Source organism: Dendropsophus ebraccatus, chromosome 8 (genome assembly GCF_027789765.1).
Source record: "Dendropsophus ebraccatus isolate aDenEbr1 chromosome 8, aDenEbr1.pat, whole genome shotgun sequence".
NCBI classification, from domain to species: domain Eukaryota; kingdom Metazoa; phylum Chordata; class Amphibia; order Anura; family Hylidae; genus Dendropsophus; species Dendropsophus ebraccatus.
This window is the reverse complement of record NC_091461.1, coordinates 74617334-74644737: the sequence shown is the minus strand read 5'-3', so window position 1 is coordinate 74644737 and position 27404 is coordinate 74617334. Positions and strand designations below refer to the sequence as shown.

At 46.2% G+C, this 27404-nt stretch overlaps 1 protein-coding gene across 3 annotated transcripts; it reads right to left on the bottom strand.

The window, feature by feature from the left end:
* Positions 1 to 382: 382 nt before the first annotated feature.
* Positions 383 to 27404, bottom strand: NCOA4 (nuclear receptor coactivator 4). 3 transcript variants are annotated; one of them, XM_069980678.1, is made up of 10 exons: positions 27283 to 27404; positions 9394 to 9542; positions 8605 to 8745; positions 8133 to 8221; positions 6838 to 6946; positions 6566 to 6667; positions 5878 to 6030; positions 4581 to 5585; positions 3382 to 3474; positions 383 to 1845 (listed from the first exon to the last, which is right to left on the bottom strand). In XM_069980678.1, the coding sequence occupies exons 2-10, from the start codon at positions 9526 to 9528 to the stop codon at positions 1840 to 1842; spliced, it is 1833 nt and encodes a 610-aa protein (XP_069836779.1). In that variant the 5' UTR covers positions 9529 to 9542; positions 27283 to 27404; the 3' UTR covers positions 383 to 1839. The 3 variants fall into 3 exon arrangements, with proteins under 3 accessions (XP_069836779.1, XP_069836777.1, XP_069836778.1); XM_069980676.1 differs by lacking the exon at positions 27283 to 27404 and adding an exon at positions 10970 to 11077; XM_069980677.1 differs by lacking the exon at positions 27283 to 27404 and adding an exon at positions 10970 to 11077 and having other exon boundaries at positions 5878 to 6027.

Genomic DNA, 27404 nt, shown 5'->3' with positions numbered 1-27404 from the left:
TGGCTGGATCCCCTAATCCTCTGAGTAATTCACCATCTCTGACCAGCCAGAAGCAGTTGCAGCAAGGACTGTGATGAACAGCTGAGGGAAAGCATTGCATTCTGGGAACTGCTCAACTAGGAAGAACAGAAACACAATACAGAACAACCCCCCCCCCCCCCCCCCCAAAACAAATGGATTTTTGGAAGTTTCAAAACTGGGATAGATAGGTAAGTAATGCGTTATGCTTCAGCAGAAGTTTCATTTTTTTTTAACCTCTACCTGGAGTTCACCCTTTAATGTGTTGCTATACTCTTGTATGCCTATACACTTTCTTATGTGTCATTGGCACAAGCACCTAGATTTATAGTGCCCTACCCATTAAAGCACATGCACAAAGCCGTTTGTATTGCTATAACTCTTTAATGGAATATTAAACGGTAAAGTAAAATTTTACATTGAAGACTTATTTGCGCTAAGATGGATTACACAGGTCATTTCAAGTAAAATGTTAACTTTGAAGAAATCAAATCATGGCACCATAACATTCCACATAATAAGCCGACAACAGGGAACTTCAGCTGATGAATTACAAGCACCAGACGTATATGCAACTGCCTGCTGAAAAACCTTAGTTGCCAACCTTATATAACAGCCTGGCATTTACGTACTTCATATTCTCTTACCGATGAAAACATAACAATGCTTCAGGCTTCAACTCAACATAAAAGAGGTTAAGCTGAAAACAAAAAGAGAAGAAATGCTTCCAAAACTGGTTAAAAGGTAATAATAAAAATATATAGGCTACTCTGTATGGACAGATATCTGGAAACAATTATGACACAAAATATATGTATATAATATATAAGAGGTAAAGACATAAAATAAAATTGCCTTTGTCCGACCATTCTGTGCAAAATGCTAAAAAATGAGAATGATTAGAGCCTCTTTCATGCTCACATCATTACATGTAAAACAAATGTGGCTCAGTTACCAAAACTCAAAACCAAATCGGATATTAAAAATGGAGCATACTGCTACAACTTCACCCACGACTCCACGAGTGTGCAGTAGTTGTTTCTTTTTCAATATCTCCCTTTCTGTTCATTACATCCTTCAGATTCCCTAACAAAATGGGTCTGCACAAGGTAGAGATGATGTTGCTGGGTCTGCATGGTCTCTGCTACAATTACAGCCGACAGAGGGGGTAACCAAGACTAAAGAGACAATTGGGGAGATTTACTAACCTACATATGTTGGAATTCCAGCATGCATTTCCTGCACCAGATTATGTATTAGACATTTTTTTTTTTTTTTTGCATGACGCTAAACAGTGTCTAGTAAGGGGTTGTGGCTTTAAGAAAGTGTGTACTGTGTAGACAAACAGAACTGTCTAGCAATATGCACTAAATCAAGCAGTTATCATCATACATTTGGCTCACTTTCTGCTTAGTGAGTTTACGCTGTGTAAATGTAGAAGCATTAATAAATCTGCCCATATGTCTGTATAACAGTTAACAGATGACAATACAACCAATGGATCCTAAGAATTGATCTATGGAAATGCATCTAGAGATTTGAGCACCACCGAGTAGGCAGACAATGTTCTGCGATGGCGTGATTTCACTCCAGGCGTAGCATTCTTCTCGTAGTGGATTTACAGAAAATCCAAATACTTTATGTTAAAGGTTTAAGAATAGAATCTAAAAAGTCACAGTTCAGTACACGGTAATGATCAGCAGGAGAACACTTGTGATGACAAAAGGAAATAAAGAGACAGAACAATGGGAAATCACAAAGATTTCGGTGTGCGCATTATCAGCGTGACATATGATCAGTGGTTCTGCAATCATGGCAGCTTCACATCTACAAAAAAAGAAGAAAAAAAAAATATCACATTACAGTCAAATGTTAACAGTCAGCATGCAATACTCTCTATTTACATCTTATGCATCTTTGGGGGATACAGCCATACAGTAACCTATCCAGATGTTATATCCAACAAGTATAGGGGTTGCCCAGGCTTAGAAAAACATGGCTGCAGTCTTTAAAAAAAAAAACACACACAACAGTGCCACAAATATCCAATTGAAATTATTGCTCAGGACATTCACTACAATGCTAGGACAGGTGTGGCACAGTTTCTGAGAATAAAAACGGTACTAATCACAGAAAACCCCTTTAAAACAAAGTGCACAATAACATAGGTATTTGTATGAACAGTACAATATACAGAATGGTTGACTCCACAGCCTCAAAAAGCAAAGTATACCTAAGCTAGACTTGATTATAGGTTAAATGAATTGATTTTGAAAGAATCAAATCTAATCCAAATTTTTCAAACCAAAAAATTCAATTAGTCTGAATCAGATTTTTTTTTTTTTTAGGATTCACTTTGGTTGACTGAACAGATACAAGGACTCCTGTCAAAATCCCTGCTCTTGTATGTGCTTAGCAGGGAGGCATACACTACACTTTACTGCTCATCCCTTTTATAGGGTAGCTTCACACATACCGTATTGCAGCAGATCTTCTGCTGCAGATTTGACTAAATGAATGAACACAGCATCAAATCAGCACCATCAAATCTGCTGCAGATCCGCAGCAGATTTGACAGTGCGGATTTAATGCTGTGTCAATTCATTTTTACAAAACTGCTGCGGATCCGCGGCAGAAAATCCACTGCGATACGGTACGTGTGAAGCTACCCTTGTAATTGTGTGCATATTTATCAGGCTCCTCTCTATGGTCTGTGAGATGCACCAGAGTAGAAGTCCCACTGATGCCACAAGCAGCCCAGAGCAGGACATATGGCCCTAAATCTCAAGATAGGTGTGCACCCCAGATGGGGGACATCAATCAGACATCTACAGCAAATTCTGTAGATACACCTTAAGTGTCCAGATGGAAATACCGCACAGAATTTACTCATTGCCTTAGGGTCCTATTACATGGAGTGATTTTTAACGATTAACGATAAAACTATCGCAAACCAGATTATTTATCGTTAGCCTGAAAGGGTTCACCATATTATACAGAACGATGGTCGTTAGTAACGATCGTTACTATGATCGTTTATTCCTTTTGATCCCAGCAAAACAATAGACAATGTGCTATTACACAAAACTATTAGTGAAAAAATATGTAACTTGAGCAAATGAATGTGGAATTACAACGGACGATTAACGATAATTTTAGGTTCAGATCTATATCAACGATTAACGACATACCAACGGTTTTTCGATCGTTGCCTGCAATTACACAGAACGATCATTTAAATTAATACGATTTAATGATTTTTTCGCACGATAATCGCCCCGTGTAATAGGGCCCTTATTCTAACCTATAATCTACTCTTAAATGGATAGATGTCTCAGTCCGTATACAGAAAGGCAAGGTTACCTGTAGAGGTGTACGGTGTAGCCACTGATCTCTGTCAGCTGCAAGTTTCATACAGGCAAACAGGTCACAAACACTCGGAAGGCCATAATATTCCTGTAAGAGATGAAATCATTTTATAAAAGTACTGACTATGCAAAATCCATTTCAGCAATAGTAAAAAAAAAATAATATAATAATAATAATATTTTTATAGTTAGCACTGTGAATTTTTAGAAAAAAAAACAACATGTAAATCTGACATCACGTGTGCTCTGGTTAAAATTTACACTGGGACTAAAAGCAGACATCTTCCAACTTTAAGCTTTACGCTCACCCTTGGCTGTGTTGACACAAGGCAAGTTTCCTATTAATCATGGCCATTGTTTCCAATTTGCAACAACGGCCATGATTAAATCGGAAACTTACGTTGTGCTGCTGTCTATGGGATCCCGGACGGAGTGTATACACCTAGGGGGGAGATTTATCAAGCATGGTGTAAAGTGCAACTGGCTCAGTTTCCCCTAGCAACCAATCAGATTCCACCTTTCATTTTCTAAAGAGTCTGTAAGGAATAAAAGGTGGAATCTGATTGGTTGCTAGTGGCAACTGAGCCAATTTCACTTTACACCATGTTTGATAAATTCCACCCATAGTATACTCTCCGGCCGGGATCACTAGCGGCCACATCAAAAACTGACATGTCAGTTTTGTGCACCTGCTATTCATTGAATAGCGTCCGCACAAGCGGCTCCGGCCACACTCTCCTTCGTGCTCAATGATGAACTGGTGTGCGTGCGCCCACATCCCAATTCAACACAAATGAAGTTCATCACATTCACTAACACCGGCCATTCTGTGACCCGGCCGGGTCACAGAATAGCTGGTGTTTCATGCAGTGTGAACATGGCCTCAAACACCATTCTACACTCACCATTCCTGAACTACAGCACTAACTCATTCCATTCTCTCAATGTCAGCAAAAAATGTTCTGGTTTGCATTCCGCAAAGGGTATTGAGTTACAGGAGATATGCAGAGCGGTTACAGCAGTGAATCTGAATATGGATCTAGAATACAGGCTGAAATTTCTATGCAGATTATATATACTGCGGTATATATAAATGTAATAACATAATACAGACTGTAAGATCTATTGCTTTCACTACTCTGCAGACTAATCTGCAGAGGTATCGCTGTTGCAGCACCTTATCAGGTCACTTACATGTGCTTTTTTACGCAGTAGCCACTTATCCTCCAGTGCAGGCTGCTCTGGCTTTTCTGTGTTATCTGTGTTCTTAGAGGACACCACCCAGCTGCTAGCGTTTAGAGGCAAATGGAATGGAGATAGTGTTTCTACCAGGGGAGGCTGATATTTACTGTCAAATGTTTCGGATTCAAGCTCTCTCTCTGTTGTGCTAGCCTTGAGAACCCAGGAGTTTAATGGGGTTTCAAGCAAAGATTTAAAAAGCCTAAGGGAGGGCTCACATTCTTCTGTCTTCCTGGTACAGCTTTGGTCTTCAAAGTCTGCTCTGCAGGGATGTAGCCACATGTTAGGTAAAGGCTTTGACTTTTCACACTCTCGGTTTTTACTCTTGTGCTCATGACATAAGGGGACGCCATTCTTATCTTTTCCTTCTCGCTTTAAGAGCCACTTCTTCAGAGCTTCTTTTTCACAGCTTTCATCACAGACACATTCAGAGAAGGTGGAGCAGGGCTCGTTCGCCTTACACACATCTTCAATCTTAAATTGAGGCTGAGACTGCTGAAGGAGCCACATTTCATTGACAGATGTCTTCTTTCCTCCGAGCTGTTCATTGAGGCACTTGAGGTTACCTAGGTTTTCTATCTCCAGAGTGGCTGTTTTTCCACCACAGCGATTACCACAGGGCTCCATTTTATGTAGCCAATCACCAATGCTGTAGTCCTCCACAAATGGTTGGAAGACAAACCTCCACTTGTCTACAACATCAGACTGGTCAGATTGAGCAGGGGAGATTAACCAATCGGACAGATCCATCTCTTCATCACTGGGAATATCAAAATCATCATCTTCTACCTTTTCAAAGGAGAAAGAGGAGCCTGAAATTGAGCTTTCCCGAGTGCGGACTCCAGGCTTCTCGGTGGGGCTGTCCTTGCTCTGTGACTGTAGCAGCCAATTGTGCAATTCCCCTAACTTCCCCCAGATTTGCTCCATGTTAAATGTAGGAAGATTAGGGGCATCTGAACTCTGTAAAATATAAATATATATTTACAACCAGGAAAAAAAAAGAAATGATAGCATTTTATCAGCCGTTTCTATCATGAAATTCAATATCCTCATGAATACAACAGGGCATAAAAGGGCTTGTGTAAAAGAACAACCCTGGTATTTCAGCCTGGTGTCAAGCAAGTAAACAGGACACAGGTGATACCACTACGAGCCATGACCCATGGGCAAGAGTGGCACTGTTTCTATAAGAAATATTATTTTCTAACATCAAACAAATAGTAAGAAAGGGAACAATCTGACCAGATCTTACCACAATAGTATCAGTGAGCTGTGTCTTCAACAGCCAGTCCTGAGGAAAAGAGCTAGGAGTGTGCAGAGCAGGACACTGAGCAAGGTTAGTCACTTTGCCTTCCAGCAGCCAGTCTGACAGAGGGATGTTCGACAACACAGAAAACGTTTTCTGCTAAAAGAAAATAGACAGGAAATTTCACCTAACAACATTTAGTGTTGTCTAGATGTTACAAGTATGCAAATGGAATTTATTTAAAGGCTAAATAATATTCTTCTGACATTTAACAGCATTTAAAAGCCTGGACCAGTTAATGGGCCCGGGTCCAAACACCCTCACCGATCTCTGAAATGCAGGGATAGAAGCACTTGGCTGGAGTCCCTTCACATGTGGCTGGCTCTGCTCATAGAAAGCCTACACTGCTACCTAGTCTACTAAAAGAGATAAGCAGAGCTATACAAAGCTTAAAAACACAATGCACAGCCAAGGGCCTCTGCCCCTTTTTTAGCTATTGCTAGGGATCTCAGGACCCTGTACCCCACCAATCAAAACTTCTATCATGTTAGCTGCCCAACAAGGGTTGTTATTTACTTTTATATCTTTCTCTGCATGTCCTCAGCACATTCATTAACAAGAGGGCTCATTTGTGTTTATGCTACACACCACTATGTCAAGTCACAAGAAACATAAGAGATACAACTGACTGTACCTGTTCTAATTCCGCAACATAGCAATTGTTGAGAAGCCAGGGATTCTGAGTGACAAAATTGCAAGGTGCAGCGCTTACATTTTCTGGCATTTCATCGGAGTTCTAGAAAATAATTTATATATTAAACATCCCATGCAGATGAACAGACTACAGCTATACCAACAGCAATGTTCAGTATTTCCTCAGTGATCTGTACTACAGAGGTTTTTGATGTAATCCAGTACTAATCCACTCTAATTACACAGAGGAGAATTGATGCGACATTCACCTACCGTGACTTTAATTGATCCAAATGTAGTAATAGCTTTTCTGAGCGAAGCAACATCTGCCTCAAACTGCATGGCAGAAGATTCCTCTGGTTTCAAGGCAAGGCTGCCCAGTCTAAAAAAAAAACGGAAATTGTACATAAAAAAATAAATTCAATTTAAAGATGGCTGCATGATCTCATATATACATGTGAAATATCTAAAATACTGGCTATATCATTATCAATTCAAAAAATTTTGCATTTAGGTAATTGTTTTGTACATGGTATGCTGCCTCATTGGTTAAAATTGTTATCACTTATGTGCTTTTTACATTGGCCAATTATTGGCAACGAGCGTTCCTAGAAAAGCTCATTTGGGCAATAATCATTCCGTGTAAAAGTGACAGCGATCAGCCAAGCAGCAGGAATTTTCCCGCTTGTCAGCTGATCACATCTTTTGAGCAGCCCTTAAAATCATTGTTTACTGTCCGCACATCTCCCTCATTAAAACAAGAGATGTGTGGCCGATAGCAAAAAGGGAAACTGACAGCACAGATATTTATATCCGGCTTGTCAGTTTCCAGATGCCTAGCACACAAGCAGTTGATACATCCCATTAGCGCTGCTGTGTTACCTGGCATCTTCACATTCTTTATCCCGGGGCTGTGACATGTGGGTCTGTGACACTGTGAGCTTCTGTCCTGCCGCTGTATCTTCAGGCCATCGCCTTCTCCAGAATCATTGGCAGCTGTAGGAGTGGGGGCTGAAGATACAGCAGCAGCCTGAGAGCAGGACGGGAGCTCACAATGTCACAGACCCACGTCTAACACTATCAGCCTGGAATAAAAAAAATAAAAAAATAGCCCACAACCAGTTCTACCATGCGAAAGATAAGAACGCTGTGGATATTGCAATTTGGCAACAGTTTTTGTAGTTATTTTCAGGAAGATAGTTTTTACTGTTCCAAAATGGTAATAGTTTAAAAAAACAAAAACAAAACACACACTATACAAATGTAATATTGTAACTGTAGTGACCCATAAAATCCATTCTTATTTTTACCACACACTGAGAAGCTTTGTTTTACATAAAAAAGGAAAAATAAATTATTTTTAATTTCTTCATGATTGAGTTTTTCCACAAAAATTTTTTTGCTACTAATATAAAGTACAATGTCACAAAAAAAAATCACTAGCATATGTTAATGCATCACAGAGCTATAAGGAAAGTGCAAAGCAAAGGACATTTCTCATAAAAAAAGATAATGTGGCACTTTGTGCAGACAAATGATACCAAATGTAGGTTCCTTAAGGCACGTACCTCTCCAGGCAAACAGTAATTTGGTTGGCAAGATCATTACTGTGAGGGGTCTCCAGCTGGTGAATTAGGCAATTGAACTGTCCCAACAACTGAAAAATAAGACAAAATGAAAAAACATGCACAAACAAGAACTAGAAATATGGTCTTAGTTATTATGAGGTCCAAGGGCATGGAGCCTGTCCCACTGCACCTTACTGGTTTAGTAAGTTGGTTGGATGAAATATAGTAAAGTGCAATGCCATGACAATATGTTGGGGCCATGGCTGGATGACAGACACTGTGTATACCACCAGTTCATATCTGTTCAAGTGCTTTAAACCTTCCAAACCAAGACTTATTTTTAGGGAAAGGCTAAAAGGTCGAGTTTAAGCCTAATTAAATTGGGTGCTGGCTCCTTCATTGTAGGTCAGAAATTTAATTTAGTACTCAAGCTTTAGATGTTACAAGCAGTGAGAATCCAAGGCACCCTTACCCAGTAAAGCTGCTGTGTCTGCTGCTGCAGCGCCTCCTCTTTCAGCTGCTGTATTAGATCTGCCTGCTCCAAAAGCCAGATCTCACGGCTGCGCAGACATTCAAGGTGGCGACTAACACAGGACTGGATCTGGGCCTTCACCTAGAGACATCAAAAAGAACCGTGAGATATGGTCTGTGCACGGACAATGTGCTATAGAACGTGTGAATTACCCCTTTCACTTATGTACAGTAATACAGATGGACACATGCTGACCTGTGCCTCCCATTATATATAGTATTTTGCATACTTTGTGACTATGACAAACAGATATCACAGATACTCAAAACATGTATCTTTGTGTATTTACAGATTGATGAATCATGAGAACAGGATGAGATCACCAGATTGTGGTCTTACAAGATCCTGGTAGGTGCCCAAAAGGAAATCCAAGTAAATAGACAAGTTCAGACAATATATATCTTATTATCAGACTATAGTTAGCAAGGCACCAAACATCTATACTATAAGCAAACAATACATGGCAACTGAAAGCCCTCAGGGGTTTCTCAAAGGAGTCAATAGTAAGTCTATGGAGCCAGCCTCCTGCACTCGGGACAGAGGTATAATGAGCTTAGGGGAAAAGATCTTGTCAGAGAGCTTCACCTAACTCATTCTAGTGATTAGCGGGGTCTGAACCCCCAGTCCTTGATCGACCAAAAAGTGTGACATGGTGTTTCACATCATATTAAAGAAGAATGAGAGCAAAGCTGTGTTCAGCTACTCCCCCGCAAGCACATGAAGGCTTACCTCTCTGCCATTGTCTTTAACTTGTTGCTCTGCCTTTACCAGTGCCTGAATAGCAGTTTCCAGTTCCTTCCTGGCTTGGAGGCATTTAGATAGTGGATCTCGGCCACAGGAACGGAGGTCTTGGTCCACATCCATTTTTTTGGGCACTTCTGGAAGGAAAGAGGATAAACATTAAGTCTTATGTTCTCTAGGATCCTACAGAGATGCTCTGCATCTGGGATGTTTACTCCGCAACAACAACTGTATATATGTGCACTTAGTTAATGCCAGAAAAATATGAAATATATTCAGTGCAAGAAAAAGATGCATACAATGCACACACAGTACAGTAATAAGATGAGTTGTCCACACTTTATTTAGCAGGTTCTTGGTTATATCTGCTTCTGGGAAAGCTGGGTGACATATGGCCATTCCTTCCACTCACCTTTCCTACAGTTCTAAGAAACAAACCTCCTTAGTAATGCAGCACTGAAGGGGATCAAGACATCCCATAGCTGGGTACCTAACCAATGCGAGCAGCACAGAGGGTCAATGTCACACTCCTACAGCTGAGATTACTAGGAGGCTGTGAGGTTCCAGCTAAGCCGACATGTGAGGAAGACATTCCAGGCTGTTTATAGGACTCGCCAAGGAAAACAAAAAACTTCCAAGCAAGAAGGCAGACATTCTGGCAGATTGTCAGCTGATCAGACTGGCCTTTCATCACATGCTGTAAAACTGCCAGAAACCAAGGGTGACAATGCTTACCAGACAATGGGCCACATATAATGGGCAGCTAGTTATGCATTTTCTATTTGTATGTATTTTGGCCATAGCTGCAACAGATAGATGGGAGACACCAATCTTCCATGTCTGCCTTCCTGCTGTGGAACTTTCTGTATTCCTTGGCTTTTCCTATATAAAACCACTAAACCAACAGCCGCCATGACAGAGTAAATGCAGATTGTCTCATGTACACCCTGCGGGAATCTTCTCAATAGAAATTGCCTGTGATAAGATTTTAAAACTCTAGCGTCTCAACTTTTGATTTGGATTTCGGATAAAACCTTTATCAAATCAGCAAAAAATAACAAAAAAGCTGCCACTAAAGTCAGCAGATTTGCTGTGTATTTAGCCTGACATGCTGTGCTGCCTTATATTACTGCTATATAATAGTGCCACAAGTAGATAAGCCAAGCAGCATGTCCTGTATGCCAGCAATGCCTGGGGAACACACAGGGATCCGACACTTCTTTATTACCAGGTGTGGACAGAGCCCATCCAGCTTACCACACAATAACAATGTCCTGAGCAGCTGCAGCAGACTGAGGACAGAGGAGAGAGGACAGGGGGACTGGCAGGGTCACTCAGCCACACACACACACTATAGAGAGCTCAAGTTCACGGCCTGCCAGCAGTATATGTCCACCAGAGCAGCCTGAGTCTTCGGCGGACACTACAAGTCCCAGCACACCGGGCAGCCAGAAGCTTCCACACAACAACGAGACATGAAACGCTGAAACAATACGCGGCACAAAAAACGCATCTCCCCGGTCCCAGCACACACACACCCAGCGTCCCGGCCGTGCAAGGGTACCTGACTCAGGACACCGCCTCATCTCCCGGTCACCGGCACCGCAGGAAGAAGCCCGCACCGGCCTACAGCGGCTTAAAGCGCCCGGTGACGTCACGCATGTGGGCGTGGCGTGGGAGCCTGCCGGCCGCCACTAGGAGAAGTCGTTCTCTCACGTACACAGTTCTATGTGCAGCTGATGGGGGAGACTGAAGGGGGTCTAGGAGGGCCGGCTACACATCTCCTCACAGGATAAAGAATAGTGCCAGCATAGCCGGCTCACACACAGGCCGCGATGTACATCACAGCAGCATGAGCTATCAGAGCCGGCCGGCCTCATACCCCTGCCCAGGTGTGACTCACCGCTCCAGCAGCTGTATGACACCGGATACAACTTCACTATGCTGACATCTGAGCAAAACCGCATGTGTGAACGCAGCTTAAGGTCACGTCTGTAGTCACACCAGGCCGTTTATTTATTAAACTGCCACTGTAATTGAGGACGGAGCCGTATTAGTCCTTCCTATATAATTCCCATACACTGGCGGCTTCCACCACGCGCCCTGCGCCCTCATAACCCGAACAAGACTCGCAGTTCCAGAAAGGCCGGAGGATTCCCGGCCTGTACAGCTGGCGGGGGGTAAGGAGGGGGCAGCGAGGGACGACAACAAGTCTCCTCGGATGGAGGTCAATGTTACCACAGCTCGGAGGAGCCCGCGCCCCTGCTGTGGATGCTCAACCCCTTACTGACCACGACGGACACATTGTTCCATCCGGGTGTTAGGAGCCAAAACCTCTATTCATATAAATGACTAATATTATATACATATATATATTTATAAAAAAAAAAACTTGTTTTTTATACTGTTATGTGGACACCTAATATGTGGAGGTTTGTTAATGTAAGATATGCACGATAAATAAATATACTTTGCATTTAAAAAAAAAAAATTCTCTTTAGGGTACAAACCCACTTGCCGGATCTGCAGCGAGTCTCCTTGCTGCGTTTTTGCAGCGAGACTCGCTGCAGATCCTGGCCCTATACTTGCAATAGCAGAGAAACTCGCAGCAGGGATGTACATCCCTGCTGCGATTTTGTCTGCAGCCCGCCCCATTAACCCCCCGGCCGCCGGACATTATACATTACCGGGTCCCCGTTCCTGCTTGCTTCGGGGCTCCCGGTGTCTTCACGGCCCGCCCGGCCAATCAGTGCGCTGCGGCAGGGCAGCGCACTGATTGGCCGGGCAGAACGTGCCGGGAGCCGCCGAAGCAAGCAGGAGCGGGGACCTGGTAATGTATATCCTGCCCGCAGCCCCGGCCGCCCGATCGCCCCCCCGCAGACCCGGCCGCCCCCCCGCAGCCACGGCCACCCGATCGCAGCCCCGGCCGCCCGATCGCCCCCCCGCAGACCCGGCCGCCCCCCCGCAGCCACGGCCACCCGATCGCAGCCCCGGCCGCCCCCCCGCAGCCACGGCCACCCGATCGTCCCCCCGCAGCCCCGGCCGCCCGATCGTCCCCCCGCAGCCCCGGCCGCCCGATCGTCCCCCCGCAGCCCCGGCCGCCCGATCGCCGGGGCTGCAGGGGGGCGTGTAAGCGATCAGTGCTGCGGGGGGACGGGCGATTGGGCGGCCGGGGCTGCCGGGGGACGATCGGGCGGCCGGGGCTGCGGGGGGACGATCGGGCGGCCGGGGCTGCGGGGGGACGATCGGGCGGCCGGGGCTGCGGGGGGACGATCGGGCGGCCGGGGCTGCGGGGGGACGATCGGGCGGCCGGGGCTGCGGGGGGACGATCGGGCGGCCGGGGCTGCGGGGGGACGATCGGGCGGCCGGGGCTGCGGGGGGACGATCGGGTGGCCGTGGCTGCGGGGGGGCGGCCGGGTCTGCGGGGGGGCGGCCGGGGCTGCGGGGCTGCGATCGGGTGGCCGTGGCTGCGGGGGGGCGGCCGGGTCTGCGGGGGGGCGATCGGGCGGCCGGGGCTGCGGGCAGGATATACATTACCAGGTCCCCGCTCCTGCTTGCTTCGGCGGCTCCCGGCACGTTCTGCCCGGCCAATCAGTGCGCTGCCCTGCCGCAGCGCACTGATTGGCCGGGCGGGCCGTGAAGACACCGGGAGCCCCGAAGCAAGCAGGAACGGGGACCCGGTAATGTATAATGTCCGGCGGCCGGGGGGTTAATGGGGCGGGCTGCAGACAAAATCGCAGCAGGGATGTACATCCCTGCTGCGAGTTTCTCTGCTATTGAAAGTATAGGGCCGGGATCTGCAGCGAGTCTCGCTGCAAAAACGCAGCAAGGAGACTCGCTGCAGATCCGGCAAGTGGGTTTGTACCCTTAATAACTTTTTTCTTTATCCAATTGAAATCAAGCTCTGCCCTATTCTCAGACGGGACTGCTGGGGCCCCTGCACACACTAGAGCAGGGGAGGGAACCTCGCTCTTCAGCTGCTGCAAAACTGCAACTCCCATCTTGCTTTGGCTGTCCAGGCCTGATGGTAGTTGTAGTTTTGCAGCAGCTGGAGAGCCGAGGTTCCCCCCCCCCCCTATCCACTGAACAGTGAGGTGGGACCCCCCATCAGTAATGTCCTGTCCTAGGCACCGGATATAACTGGACCTTTTGGGACACCTCTCTAGAAGCGATTACTATTTTAGCAGTTTATACTATGTATATATTAGCCTAGTTATCCCACATGCTGCTCTTTGGGCTACAAGACCCCTATACAGGGCTCCAGACTAAAAAAATTTACCTAGGAGCCATTGGCTCCTAACCTGAAAAATTTAGGCGCCAAATAGAATATTTGGTCGCCAACATTTTAAAACATGTAAAATTAATGTTATGTTAAATGGGACTTACTGTGTGCAGAGGCCACAGCAGCCTCCTCCTTTAGATTCTCTCTTCTCTTAGTTTGAAAACGTTCAACATGGAAACTTGCAACTTGACAACCATATACCCCCCTGCTGCTGGTGTGTTCCCTCAGCCAGCTGCCATCTTACCGGCAATGATCTACTATATTTATATATATATATATATATATATATATATATATATATATATATATATATATATATAGCCCCCGGCAGCCGATGATATATAGCCCCTGTGGCAATGTATATGGGAAGTGGTACTGTGCAGTGTATACATACACACACACTGAGGGAAGTGGTACTGTGCAGTGTATATACATACAGACACTGAGGGAAGTGGTACTGTGCAGTGTATATACATACAGACACTGAGGGAAGTGGTACTGTGCAGTGTATATACATACAGACACTGAGGGAAGTGGTACTGTGCAGTGTATATACATACAGACACTGAGGGAAGTGGTACTGTGCAGTGTATATACATACAGACACTGAGGGAAGTGGTACTGTGCAGTGTATATACATACAGACACTGAGGGAAGTGGTACTGTGCAGTGTATATACATACAGACACTGAGGGAAGTGGTACTGTGCAGTCTATACATACAGACACTGAGGGAAGTGGTACTGTGACTATACATACAGACACTGAGGGAAGTGGTACTGTGCAGTGTATATACATACAGACACTGAGGGAAGTGGTACTGTGCAGTCTATACATACAGACACTGAGGGAAGTGGTACTGTGACTATACATACAGACACTGAGGGAAGTGGTACTGTGCAGTCTATATATACAGACACTGAGGGAAGTGGTACTGTGACTATACATACAGACACTAAGGGAAGTGGTACTGTGCAGTGTATATACATACAGACACTGAGGGAAGTGGTACTGTGCAGTCTATACATACACACTGAGGGAAGTGGTACTGTGCAGTCTATACATACAGACACTGAGGGAAGTGGTACTGTGCAGTCTATACATACAGACACTGAGGGAAGTGGTACTGTGCAGTCTATACATACAGACACTGAGGGAAGTGGTACTGTGCAGTCTATACATACAGACACTGAGGGAAGTGGTACTGTGCAGTCTATACATACACACTGAGGGAAGTGGTACTGTGCAGTCTATACATACCCCCCCCCCCTCGCACCCCACACGCACTGACTACCGCACCTGGCCGCCATCACAACAGACACACTACCAATCCCCCGCCCAGGCCGCGGTCCCCCCACACACATTACTGGCCGGCCGCCACCCCTGCCGTCCCTCCGGTTGTACTCACACACTATCCACAATCTTGGTGCCGCTGGGGTGAACTTGAAGAACCGCGGCGCCGGGTGAGGAGAGGCGGGAGAGAAGCGCTGGAGGAGTGTGGCGCCTCTGCGGCCGTCCGTCCAATGAATGACGGACGTGCTGGATGACGTCACTGGAGAAGCGTGTCCCTGCACACGTCTTCCAGCACGTCCGTCATTCATTGGACGGACGGCCGCAGAGGCGCCACGTGATTCGGCGCAGCGTGCGGAAGGCGGAAGTCCTTAAAGAGACAGCGCGCCGCCGGGGCCAGTCGCAAATGGCGCCCAGATTAATAAATCTGGGCGCCATTTGCAAGATGTTAGTCGCATTGGCGACCATTTTGGTCGCCATCTGGAGCCCTGCTATATATTAGAAAAGACTGTGGTGGGACTGGCTAATGGACCAATATATCTGGGTGCCTCCCAGCAGATGATGTTGGGTGACAGAAGGATCAGGCATTTTGGATATCAACTGGCCGATAAATGAGCAGTAGCGTCCAGCAGTCGCCTACCCCTCCTATACATACGGAACACATAGGGGGAGACTTATCATAGGGTGTAAAATATACACCTGCGTAAACTGCCCACAGCAACCAATCACAGCTCAGCCTTCAGCTCAGTGTCACTGTATGGGGCGCAGGTCCTCAAGTTGGACCTGCGCCCCATAATCCGTGTAGTCTGGAGTTGGAGGTTGTTTGCATCACTGTATGAGCAGGAATCATGGGGCCCCATACAGTTTTTTGCTAAGGGGCCCCAAGAGTCCAGATGTGGTCTGGGGGGTGTACAATGCCCAGGTGTGCCATAATCTATTGCTCCCTGGTGTCATCCATGGTGGGTTGGAGACAGACGCCGAATATATATTTATAGGCATGTCATAGGGGCGTCCTCTGTAAATGAGACAGGGTTGTGTCAGTAACAAGTTTGGATTGCCTGTGAATTTTGGTTTATTTGTAGAGTAAAACAAAAGCTGAGGTTGGCAACCCTGGACCAGGGGGGTGCCAGCACCTCACAGTCTTTGGTGGAAGTCTATGCAAATTGGAAAATTTCTTAATCTACCTTGCATTTGTCTCCTAAACTTCATATACCAGTAAAAGACGTACAAAATAAGTAAATAAATAAATTGCCTCATATCATATCTAAGCCTCACCAAAAACTAGGGGGCACCTCACAGGTTAAAAAGCATTGTGCTATGGTGCTAAAGGAGATGTGCTGTAAGGCTAGGTTCACACTGCGTTTTTGCAATACATTTTTTTCATCCATTTTTTTGCAAAAAAACGATGAAAAAAACAGATGCATTTGTGTGCATCCGTTTTTCCATTGACTTCCATTGTGAAAAAAAAAAAACGGATCCGTTTTTTTTGACGGACACAAAAACGTAGCCGACACTATTTTTGTGTCCGTAAAAAAAACGGATCCGTTTTGATCCGTTTTTTTACAATGGAAGTCAATGGAAAAACGGATCAAAACGGATGAACACAAATGCATCTGTTTTTTTCAAAAACAGATGAAAAAAACGCACTGTGAACCTAGCCTAAGCTATTTTCACACTGTTTTGCGATGTCCATTTACAAGATGAATCAGGAACACTCCTGGTATACAGTATAGGGTTAATGTATCAATAGACACCCCCCACTCCTTTACTTTTCCTTACCCTTCCAGGTCCCATAATAACTACACCTTGTGCTGCCCTGCCTGTTGCATACGTGTAGAGCATGCATGCAGTTTCTGAGTAGAGATTAGGGGTATGAACGCCCTTCTCAGTGCACTAATCACATGACAACAATGCAGGAAGTATTTTTTCCTCTTTGTTTACACAGTTCCTGCTGTGCTGTGCATGCACCTAACCCATGTCAGCCTATATAAAGGTCAGTGTTCCCGAAAAAAAGGGCTAAATGAAACTGCAGAGCTCAGTGCTAAGATAGTTAGACCTGCTAACTATTCTGTTCCTGTAGCCATTTACCACTACAGGCTCTACTGTCCAGAGTTGGAACTTGCCAAAAAAAAATAAAAAATGTATGCCTAAAACCAGTTAAAGTGTATAGCTTGTGCTAAATTAGCAACTTTGGCCATGACCCAGGTCATGCAATGAAACATCACCATGTTGCGCTGCCTGAATCACCCTGCAGGTGATAGAAGTAGATGTGGTCACAGCACCTAAGTTTCCGTAGCATGGCCAGTGTAGCAGCTGAAGTTGCTGTGCAGCCCTATCCTATTCCCTTCTCCTAAAGTAATAGCACATTGACACAAAAAACGTGTGTGATCAAACCTTGGTAATGGTGCAGCTATTAAATTATTTTCCAGAATATAGTTTTCCAACCCTGAGAACTAAAAAAAAAAAAAAAAATAACACTTTAAGCAAATGCTGGAAAGGATAAAAAAAAATACCATGCTCTTACCTCCCGGCTCCAGCACTGCTGGCCGCATCCTTCCGCTCCAGTTCCCGGGTCCAAGGCCACTTCCTGGTCTGAGTGGGGACCCAGTTTGTGGCGCGTGAGGTCCGCTCAGCCAGTTAGTGGCAATAATGGAGTCCCGCCTCAGCCGCTAACTGGCTGGGCAGACCTCACAACCGTAACAGCAGTATGCAGCCACCAGCGCTGGAGCGGGGGAGGTAAGAGCACATTACTACTTTTATCCGCCCAGCATTTGCAAAAAAAAAGAAAAAAATTGTCAGACCAGACTTCTCCTTTAAAGGTCACATGGATCATCTTCAAAAGAAAATATAACGAACAAACTAATAATGAAAATAATGAAATGCTGATGAATGAAAAACAAAGATAAACTTCAAAAGAGGAACAATTGTCTCCAGGTAGAATTCTACAGAGTCCATAGTGTCTCACTGCAAAAACAGAGTGGTTCTAAGATATGTTCAACATGTACACAGCCTGTCCTTCAGGGTGTCCGAACAAGCCCCAGGAAGGTCAGCAGATAAGCCGCCTGGCCTACACAGCGGCCGCTGCCAAAAACAGAAAGTCAGCAACTTCAGGAAAACAAAAGCCTCAAATTACTAAAAATATTTATGAGCTGAAACCCCAGCAACCAGTGTGCAAAACAAGGAGCGTGCAAGCCAGGACTCTCCAGTCCTTACCACAGAGGAAATCCCAGGACAAACATGGTTCCCTCTTGGGGAACCCCTACAACTACCCATCCCTACTGTAAGGCTAAATTCACTGTAGTGCTACACCCCTGATCAGGTTCCTTGGAAAACATTAGCAAGAGCATAACAAAGCTAAAATATACACAATGCAAAACAAACAACCCAAACAGACACAGTTTAAGTTCCAGAATTGAAAAGCATTATTAACTGTTCCAAGTACTACATATACACTGACACTACATAGAAGACCACCATAAGAGCTCATGCACCCAGTACGGCCAGCTTCCCACTAGTAGAGTACAAATGCATTTTTGTGTCCATAATAATATATCCGATTACACTGGTATGAAACTGGCCTAAAGCTGTGTATGGAGGCCATACAGCAGTGCCACACTGAAATATGCCCCTGATTTTGTATGGAGGTACATCAGACACCTGGTCATATGCGTAAGCCCAAGGCTTCATTGTGCCTATGGCACACCAGTTCTTCCTGCTTCTGCCAAGATAAATTTTCATGTCTCAAGATGTAGATCAGCAAGAACGTAGGTGCAAACAGCCGTTTCAGGGGATCAGTGAGATGAGTACTGCCTTATTATAGCCTGTCAGACAACACATTTAAAGAGGATGTACCATCAGGTACATCCTCTTTAATATGACCAACGGATAGAACGACACCATTACGGGGAAGCCGATGCGGCAGTCTGTTTTTTGAACCGTGGCCCGATTCCTGTGTTTTATCCACAGGTATTCCCTGCCCTCTGTGGCGCGACTCCTTTAGAATCATAGAGGGGCAGGGGTTTCCTCCCACTGGCATCGGGCTGGCCCGTCTCCAGTGCTTCAGTCCCAGCCCGGTAACCGTGGACAGAACGGTGCCTTACACAGAAACCAGGCAGCGGTTCAAGAAAGCGACTGTGGCACCAGCTTCCCCGTGACAGCACCGTTCTACTTTTGGGTCATATTAAAGAGGATGTACCTGACGGTACATCCTCTTTAACCCTTTGAGGATCAGGCCCAAAATGACCCAGTGGACCGCGCAAATTTTGATCTTAGTGTTTTCGTTTTTCCCTCCCCCCCCTTCTATGAGCTCTAGCACTTTCAGTTTTCTATCTACAAGGCCATGTAAGTGCTTGGTTTTTACAGGAATAGTTGTACTGTGTAATGGCGTCTTTCATTTTACCATAACATGTATAATGGAATTCCAAATATATTATTTATGAAGATATAAACTGGTGAAACCGTAAAAAAGAATGCAATATGGTAACGTTTGGGGGGTTCCTGTGTCTACGTAATGCACTATATGGTAACAGCGACATGATACTATTATTCTATAGGTCAGTCCAAACACAACCATATGCAGGTTACACAGATTCTCTAATGTTATATATATATTTTTAAATGAAATCCTTTTTTTTGGCAATTAATTATAAATAAAATAGCCCTATTGTGACGCTTATAACAGTTTTATTTTTTCACCTACGGGGCTGTATGAGGTGTCATTTTTTCCGCCATGATCTCTAGTTTTTATTAATACCATATTTGTGAAGATCGGACGTTTTAATCACTATATATGTATATATATATATATATATATATATATATATATATATAGTAACATTAAATGGGTAATCCTTGCACTTTTTTCCCTCTTTTCGTGTACGCCGTTTACCGTTCGCAATGACGCTTGTTATATTTTAATAGATCGGACAATTACGCACACTACGGTATATTATATGTTTGTTTATTTATTTTTATATGTTTTATTTATATAATGGGAAAGGGGGGGTGATTTCAACTTTTATTGGGGGAGGGGTTTTGGGATAGTGTGTTAGTGTTTTTAACTTTTATTTTTTTTTTTTTTACACATTTGAAGTCCCTTTGGGGTACTTGTACATACAGTACTTTGATTTTTACACTGATCCTTGCTATGCCATAGGCATAGCATTGATCAGTGTTATCGGCGCTCTGCTCATTGAGCCTGCCTGTGCAGGCTCAGTGACCAGAGCGCCGATCGGACCGCACGGAGGAAGGTGAGAGACCTCTGGTGGTCCGTCTTACCGATCGGGACCCCCGCAGTAAGTAACAGGTCAGTAACAGGTCAGTAACAGGGGACTCCCCCTGTGACTTACACTTAAACGCGGCGTTAAAGGAGTTAATGACACGCGGCAGCGCGATCGCTACAGCGTGTCATTATTGCTCCGGAGCGCGCTTCATAGCCGAAGAAACACCCAGGACGTATAGTTACACCCTAGGTCGTCTGGGGACAGACTTCCATGCCGTAACTATACGCCCTGGGTCGTCTAAGGGTTAACAGTTGGTCTCTATATTAAGTCTCCCTGACTCATGGTTTTACAAGGAAGGACAGGTATCACCTATCTGTCCTGTGGCCCTCCTGGTTAAATGGATATGTTCTTTAACGCTGTGGGTCTGACAAACCCAGCCGAGTGCTGTCGTTAATCTTCATCATGCCCAACAATCTAATGTTTCTTGCATCCTGTTGATGGCGCTCTGTTTACAGTTATATTTTTAATCCTAGGTTTGGCAATGTTCTCCGAACCCAAACTCTCTGCACTCCCGTGGCTGCAGAAGTTGGATGCCACCCTAGTGAGTCATGTAAAACATGTTTTCCTGGCAGCCCTAGGACTACATCCACAGGGAGTCAAATGTCAAGCGTTCGGGTTCGGAGAACGATGACGAACCTAAACAGTTTGAGGGTCTGTTCAACACTAGTCATGTTGCACCCTGTTAAGATACACACTGTCCATCCTGTTAAAATGTGTGAAGACCCCACGACAGCAGGTGCCAGGAGAAATAGGTGTTATTCATTGACTGACGGCTCTCTGTATATGGGCAGCTTTAGCCTTACTGAATAATAAACAGTAATATACAGAAGATACTTCAAGGTCAATCACTTTCTTATAAACATTTTCATTTATGTAAGGAAAAAGCAACATAAAAATAAAAAAACAAAACCCTAATTGCTCCAACTGGTTTATTACACAGTAAACTGTAAAGCAAACAGTTGTAAACTGCCCAAAGCAGCCAATCACAGCTCAGCTTTCATTGTATCAGAGCTGAGTGCTGAGCTGTGATTGGCTGCTGTAGGCAGTTACATCAGTTTCTCTTCTACACAGTTTGATAAACCTGTACTATTCCGGACAGCAGCACGTATTGCAGGTCCATATAAACTACTTTACAACCAGGGCAAAGCCGCACAAGGCCTTACAGTCTTATAATAGTAGTGGTAAATCGGAGTTAGCTACAGGGTAAGAATGTGCTTTCTAGGCAGATTTCTACTTAAAGGGGAATGCCACATAAAGAAAACTTGTTTTCTATTAAAAGTACATTAAAAGTTATATAGATGTGTCTATACAATGTATTACCATATCTGTACGGTTCTGCCACACTGGTAGATGATAGACATCCAGGAAGTGAAGAAAAATGGCCTCTGTGCAAATCCACATTATCTCCTGCTGCCACTGCTCTCCCACCTTAGGAGACAAATCTTCCATGCCTCTGTCTCACATTGTGTGTGTTTGCTGAGGACAGGCTGATGATGCAGACAGGGGGCAGGGTGTGATGTCACAGGAGGCTTGGCTGGATCCCCCAATCCCCTAAGTCACACGTGTCAAACTCAGGCCCTCCCAATGTTACATAACTACAATTTCCATCATGCCTGGGCAGCCAAAGCTAAAACTTTGGATGTCAAGGCATGATGGGAATTTTAGTTTTTCAACAGCTGGAGGGCCTGAGTTTGACACCCCTGCTCTAATAGTGAGTTTACACAGAGAGATTTATCTGACAGATTTCAGAAGCCAAAGCCAGGAATGGATTTGGAAAGAGGAGAGATCTCAATCTTTCCTTTATGACCTGTTCCCTGTTTATATTCTCTTCCTGGTTTTGGATTCAAAAATCTGTCAGAGTAAACGCAGCATTAGTGATTCACAGTCTCTGACTGGCCAGAAGCAGGTGCTGCACTTATGTCACTGATTGTGCAAAAGTCTGCAGTGAAATAAGGGCTGTGTTCACACTTGCTGGAGTTTCATTGCAGTACTGCAGCGTATATACAATTCACAGCAGTAACACAATTACATGACAATTACAACGGCACAGAGGATCAGAGCCAGCACAGCCAATCCCACCTGCACAAACAATGAAGCATAAACAATATATCCTATGTAAGATAATATCGGATAAAGTCCTTATTGTGGGGCTCAACTTCAAAGATAAAAAGATGCTTGATCATAATATGTGCGTGGAAAAGAAAAAAATAAATTCAAAAAGTTCTTTACTTTATTCCAATATCAGCGTTACAGCTAGAGAATACAGCGTGCTGTGTGGTGTTACAGCTAGAGAATACAGCGTGCTGTGTGGTGTTACAGCTAGAGAATACAGCGTGCTGTGTGGTGTTACAGCTAGAGAATACAGCGTGCTGTGTGGTGTTACAGCTAGAGAATACAGCGTGCTGTGTGGTGTTACAGCTAGAGAATACAGCGTGCTGTGTGGTGTTACAGCTAGAGAATACAGCGTGCTGTGTGGCGTTACAGCTAGAGAATACGGCGTGCTGTGTGGCGTTACAGCTAGAGAATACGGCGTGCTGTGTGGCGTTACAGCTAGAGAATACGGCGTGCTGTGTGGCGTTACAGGTAGGGAATACGGCGTGCTGTGTGGCGTTACAGGTAGAGAATACGGCGTGCTGTGTGGCGTTACAGGTAGAGAATACGGCGTGCTGTGTGGCGCTACAGGTAGAGAATACGGCGTGCTGTGTGGCGCTACAGGTAGAGAATACGGCGTGCTGTGTGGCGCTACAGGTAGAGAATACGGCGTGCTGTGTGGCGTTACAGCTAGAGAATACGGCGTGCTGTGTGGCGTTACACCTAGAGAATACGGCGTGCTGTGTGGCGTTACAGCTAGAGAATACGGCGTGCTGTGTGGCGTTACAGCTAGAGAATACGGCGTGCTGTGTGGCGTTACAGCTAGAGAATACGGCGTGCTGTGTGGCGTTACAGCTAGAGAATACGGCGTGCTGTGTGGCGTTACAGCTAGAGAATACGGCGTGCTGTGTGGCGTTACAGCTAGAGAATACGGCGTGCTGTGTGGCGTTACAGCTAGAGAATACGGCGTGCTGTGTGGCGTTACAGCTAGAGAATACGGCGTGCTGTGTGGCGTTACAGCTAGAGAATACGGCGTGCTGTGTGGCGTTACAGCTAGAGAATACGGCGTGCTGTGTGGCGTTACAGCTAGAGAATACGGCGTGCTGTGTGGCGTTACAGCTAGAGAATACGGCGTGCTGTGTGGCGTTACAGCTAGAGAATACGGCGTGCTGTGTGGCGTTACAGCTAGAGAATACGGCGTGCTGTGTGGCGTTACAGCTAGAGAATACGGCGTGCTGTGTGGCGTTACAGCTAGAGAATACGGCGTGCTGTGTGGCGTTACAGCTAGAGAATACGGCGTGCTGTGTGGCGTTACAGCTAGAGAATACGGCGTGCTGTGTGGTGTTACAGCTAGAGAATACGGCGTGCTGTGTGGTGTTACAGCTAGAGAATACGGCGTGCTGTGTGGTGTTACAGCTAGAGAATACGGCGTGCTGTGTGGTGTTACAGCTAGAGAATACGGCGTGCTGTGTGGTGTTACAGCTAGAGAATACGGCGTGCTGTGTGGTGTTACAGCTAGAGAATACGGCGTGCTGTGTGGTGTTACAGCTAGAGAATACGGCGTGCTGTGTGGTGTTACAGCTAGAGAATACGGCGTGCTCAGTGGCGTAGCCACCGTGGTCGCGGGGGTCGCCGCCGCGACCGGGCCCGCCACAAGGGGGGCCCGCGGGGCCCCCCGATCAATCACTCTTGTGACCGCAAGCATTGTTTTGCTTGCGGTCACAAGAGACTGGCTCCGTCTTTCCCCGGCTTCTGCGCGGCTGCCGGGGGTGTCGCGTCTTACCCCCGGCAGCGCGCGCATCCCAGAACTCCCTGCGCGCCTTGGGCCCTGACTTCCGGTTTCCGGCGCGCAGGGAGTTCTGGGATGCGCGCGCTGCCGGGGATAAGACGCGACACCCCCGGCAGCCGCGCAGCAGTCGGGGACAGACCGAAGGCGAAGGAGTGAGGATCAACGTGGGAGCGCGATGTCAGGTGAGTTAAGTTTTGTTTTTTTATCAGCCTGTACGGGTGGGGGGAAAGGAGGGGGCCATCTATGAGGGTGGGGGGAAAGGAGGGGGCCATCTATGAGGGTGGGGGGAAAGGAGGGGGCCATCTATGAGGGTGGGGGGAAAGGAGGGGGGCATCTATGAGGGTGGGGGGAAAGAGGGGGACATCTATGAGGGTGGGGGGAAAGGAGGGGGGCATCTATGAGGGTGGGGGGAAAGGAGGGGGCCATCTATGAGGGTGGGGGGAAAGGAGGGGGGCATTTATGAGGGTGGGGGGAAAGGAGGGGGCCATCTATGAGGGTGGGGGGGGGAAAGGGGACCATCTATAAGGGAGGGAGGAAGGGGACCATCTATAAAGGGAGGAAGGGGACCATCTATAAAGGGAGGGAGGAAGGGGACCATCTATAAAGGGGGGGAAAGGGGACCATCTATAAAGGGAGGGAGGAAGGGGACCATCTATAAAGGGGGGGAAAGGGGACCATCTATAAGGGAGGGAGGAAGGGGACCATCTATAAGGGAGGGAGGAAGGGGACCATCTATAAGGGAGGGAGGAAGGGGACCATCTATAAAGGGAGGGAGGAAGGGGACCATCTATAAAGGGGGGAAAGGGGACCATCTATAAGGGAGGGGGGGAAAGGGGACCATCTATAAGGGAGGGGGGGGAAGGGGACCATCTATAAGGGAGGGGGGGGGAAGGGGACCATCTATAAGGGAGGGGGGGGGGAAGGGGACCATCTATAAGGGAGGGTGGGGGGAAAGGGGGCCATTCATAAGGGAGGGTGGGGGGAGAGGGGACCATCCATAAGGGAGGGTGAGGAGAGAGGGGGCCATCTATAAGGGAGGGGGTAGAGGGGGCCATCTATAAGGGAGGGGGTAGAGGGGGCCATCTATAAGGGAGGGGGTAGAGGGGGCCATCTATTTGGGGGGGCAACATAGGGGGACATATATTATTAGGAGGTCACATAGAGTCAGGGCTACCCACTAAATGAGGGTGTAAAGGGGACAGTACAGATGTGCATTGTGTAGAGAGATGAGGATGGTGTCAGAGTGAGGAGACTAATATGTCTGTCTGGCAGATTCTGTGGATTCGTGGCTCTGAGAAGTTCTCATAACGGCCCAGGACGGATGGAGAAGATGATGAAAAGGGAAGAACTCCGATCAGAAAAGACGTCTCCTGTGAGTCACCTGATATAACTGCAGTGTAATGTATATGGTGTATAGAGCCTGTGTAGAGCTGGGGCCACCTCTATATGACTGGATGAGGTGATTTAGTATACTGGATTTGGTCAGTAACAATATGGTGGTGATGGTAGTGGTTGTGGTGTGGCGGTAATGTTTCCTCCCTATATACTGGTATTACTGGTAATATTGGTCTCAGTATACAGGATTTGGTCGGTAACAGTATGGCAGTAATAGGTAATATCTGTCTTGGTGTGTGTGTGTGTGTGTGTGTATGTGTATATATATATATATATATATATATATATATATATATATATATATATATATATATATATACAGTGGTACCTTGGTTTAAGAGTAACTTCGTTTAAGAGCGTTTTGGTTGAAGAGCTCACAGTTTTTCAAAATTGTGACTTGGTTTAAGAGCATTGCTTTGGTTTAAGAACTTCCTGTATTGGGTGGGAGCGCGAGTGGAGAAGGGGCATGGCCTGCATAGCGGGGTCTACAGCACTGTACTCTAAACACCTTCCAAATCATAGCAGATCCCCTTCAGGCTGGGGCTTACATCAGGGGACAGGACTGTGTGTGGGGGGGTAATCTCTCCATAGCTGTAACCCCTCTCTCCCCGGACAGAGAGTGCTGCATGTATGTGCCCACATCTGCCCTGCTCATTCCTTCATACTCCCTGCAGTCTCTGTCCACCCTTGTGTTTCCCATCCTCTTCATTACTGTACAGTACAGAATAATAAATATATTTGGGGTGTGGAACCAATTGTCTGCATTTACATGATTTCTTATAGGAAAATTTGCTTTGGTTTAAGAGTGGATTTGGATTACAAGCACGGTCCTGGAACGAATTATGCTCATAATCCAAGGCACCACTGTGTATATATATAATATATATATATATATATATATATATATATATATATATATATATATATACACACACACACAACAATAGCATCACTTGGTCGTGAAAGGAGGGGGGGGGGGGCCCAAGTTGGCCTCTCGCACCAGGGCCCAGGAGACATTAGCTACGCCCCTGGGCGTGCTGTGTGGTGTTACAGCTAGAGAAAACGGCGTGCTGTGTGGTGTTACAGGTAGAGAATACGGCGTGCTGTGTGGTGTTACAGGTAGAGAATACAGCGTGGTGTGTGGGTGTTACAGGTAGAGAATACAGTGTGCTGTGTGGTGTTACAGGCAGAGAATACAGCGTGCTGTGTGGTGTTACAGGCAGAGAATACAGCGTGCTGTGTGGTGTTACAGGTAGAGAATACAGTGTGCTGTGTGGTGTTACAGGCAGAGAATACAGCGTGCTGTGTGGTGTTACAGGCAGAGAATACAGCGTGCTGTGTGGTGTTACAGGCAGAGAATACAGCGTGCTGTGTGGTGTTACAGGCAGAGAATACAGCGTGCTGTGTGGTGTTACAGGCAGAGAATACAGCGTGCTGTGTGGTGTTACAGGCAGAGAACACAGCGTGCTGTGTGGTGTGTAGACACACACACACACACCAGCACAGATGACAGCATGAACAGCTCGGCAGCACTGCCATACGAGTCCTGTGCTCCTCAGAGCCCCCACACAGAGGCTGCCCCCCCCCCCCCCATCATATGTGACACACTTTCAGTCGTTAGGTTCCTCCCCCTACAGTTAAGGCTACCACGCATGCGCAAATGAGAACTTTGACCCAAATAAGGCCAGCGCTAGGTCAACTAGATGGACACACGGTCAGGCAGCAAAAACCGGGTAACAGATCACTCACCGCTAGGTTTCAGCGACCGATCTCCTGATTTCACAACAATCCGGCCTGGGGCCGAGACCCGGTATCTCGCTACCCTTACGGTGCGTACGCACGCCGGGTGGGGAAAGGAAAGAGGGGGCGGA

Coding starts and splice junctions, on each gene's coding strand:
- NCOA4 (XM_069980676.1), bottom strand. CDS start 10,991: ATGAGGCGGTGTCCTGAGTCAG. Junction 6,947..8,132: donor ATTACTGTTTGCCTGGAGAG/GTACGTGCCTTA, acceptor TTTTTTTTTTAG/ACTGGGCAGCCTTGCCTTGA. Junction 6,668..6,837: donor TTGGATCAATTAAAGTCACG/GTAGGTGAATGT, acceptor ATTATTTTCTAG/AACTCCGATGAAATGCCAGA.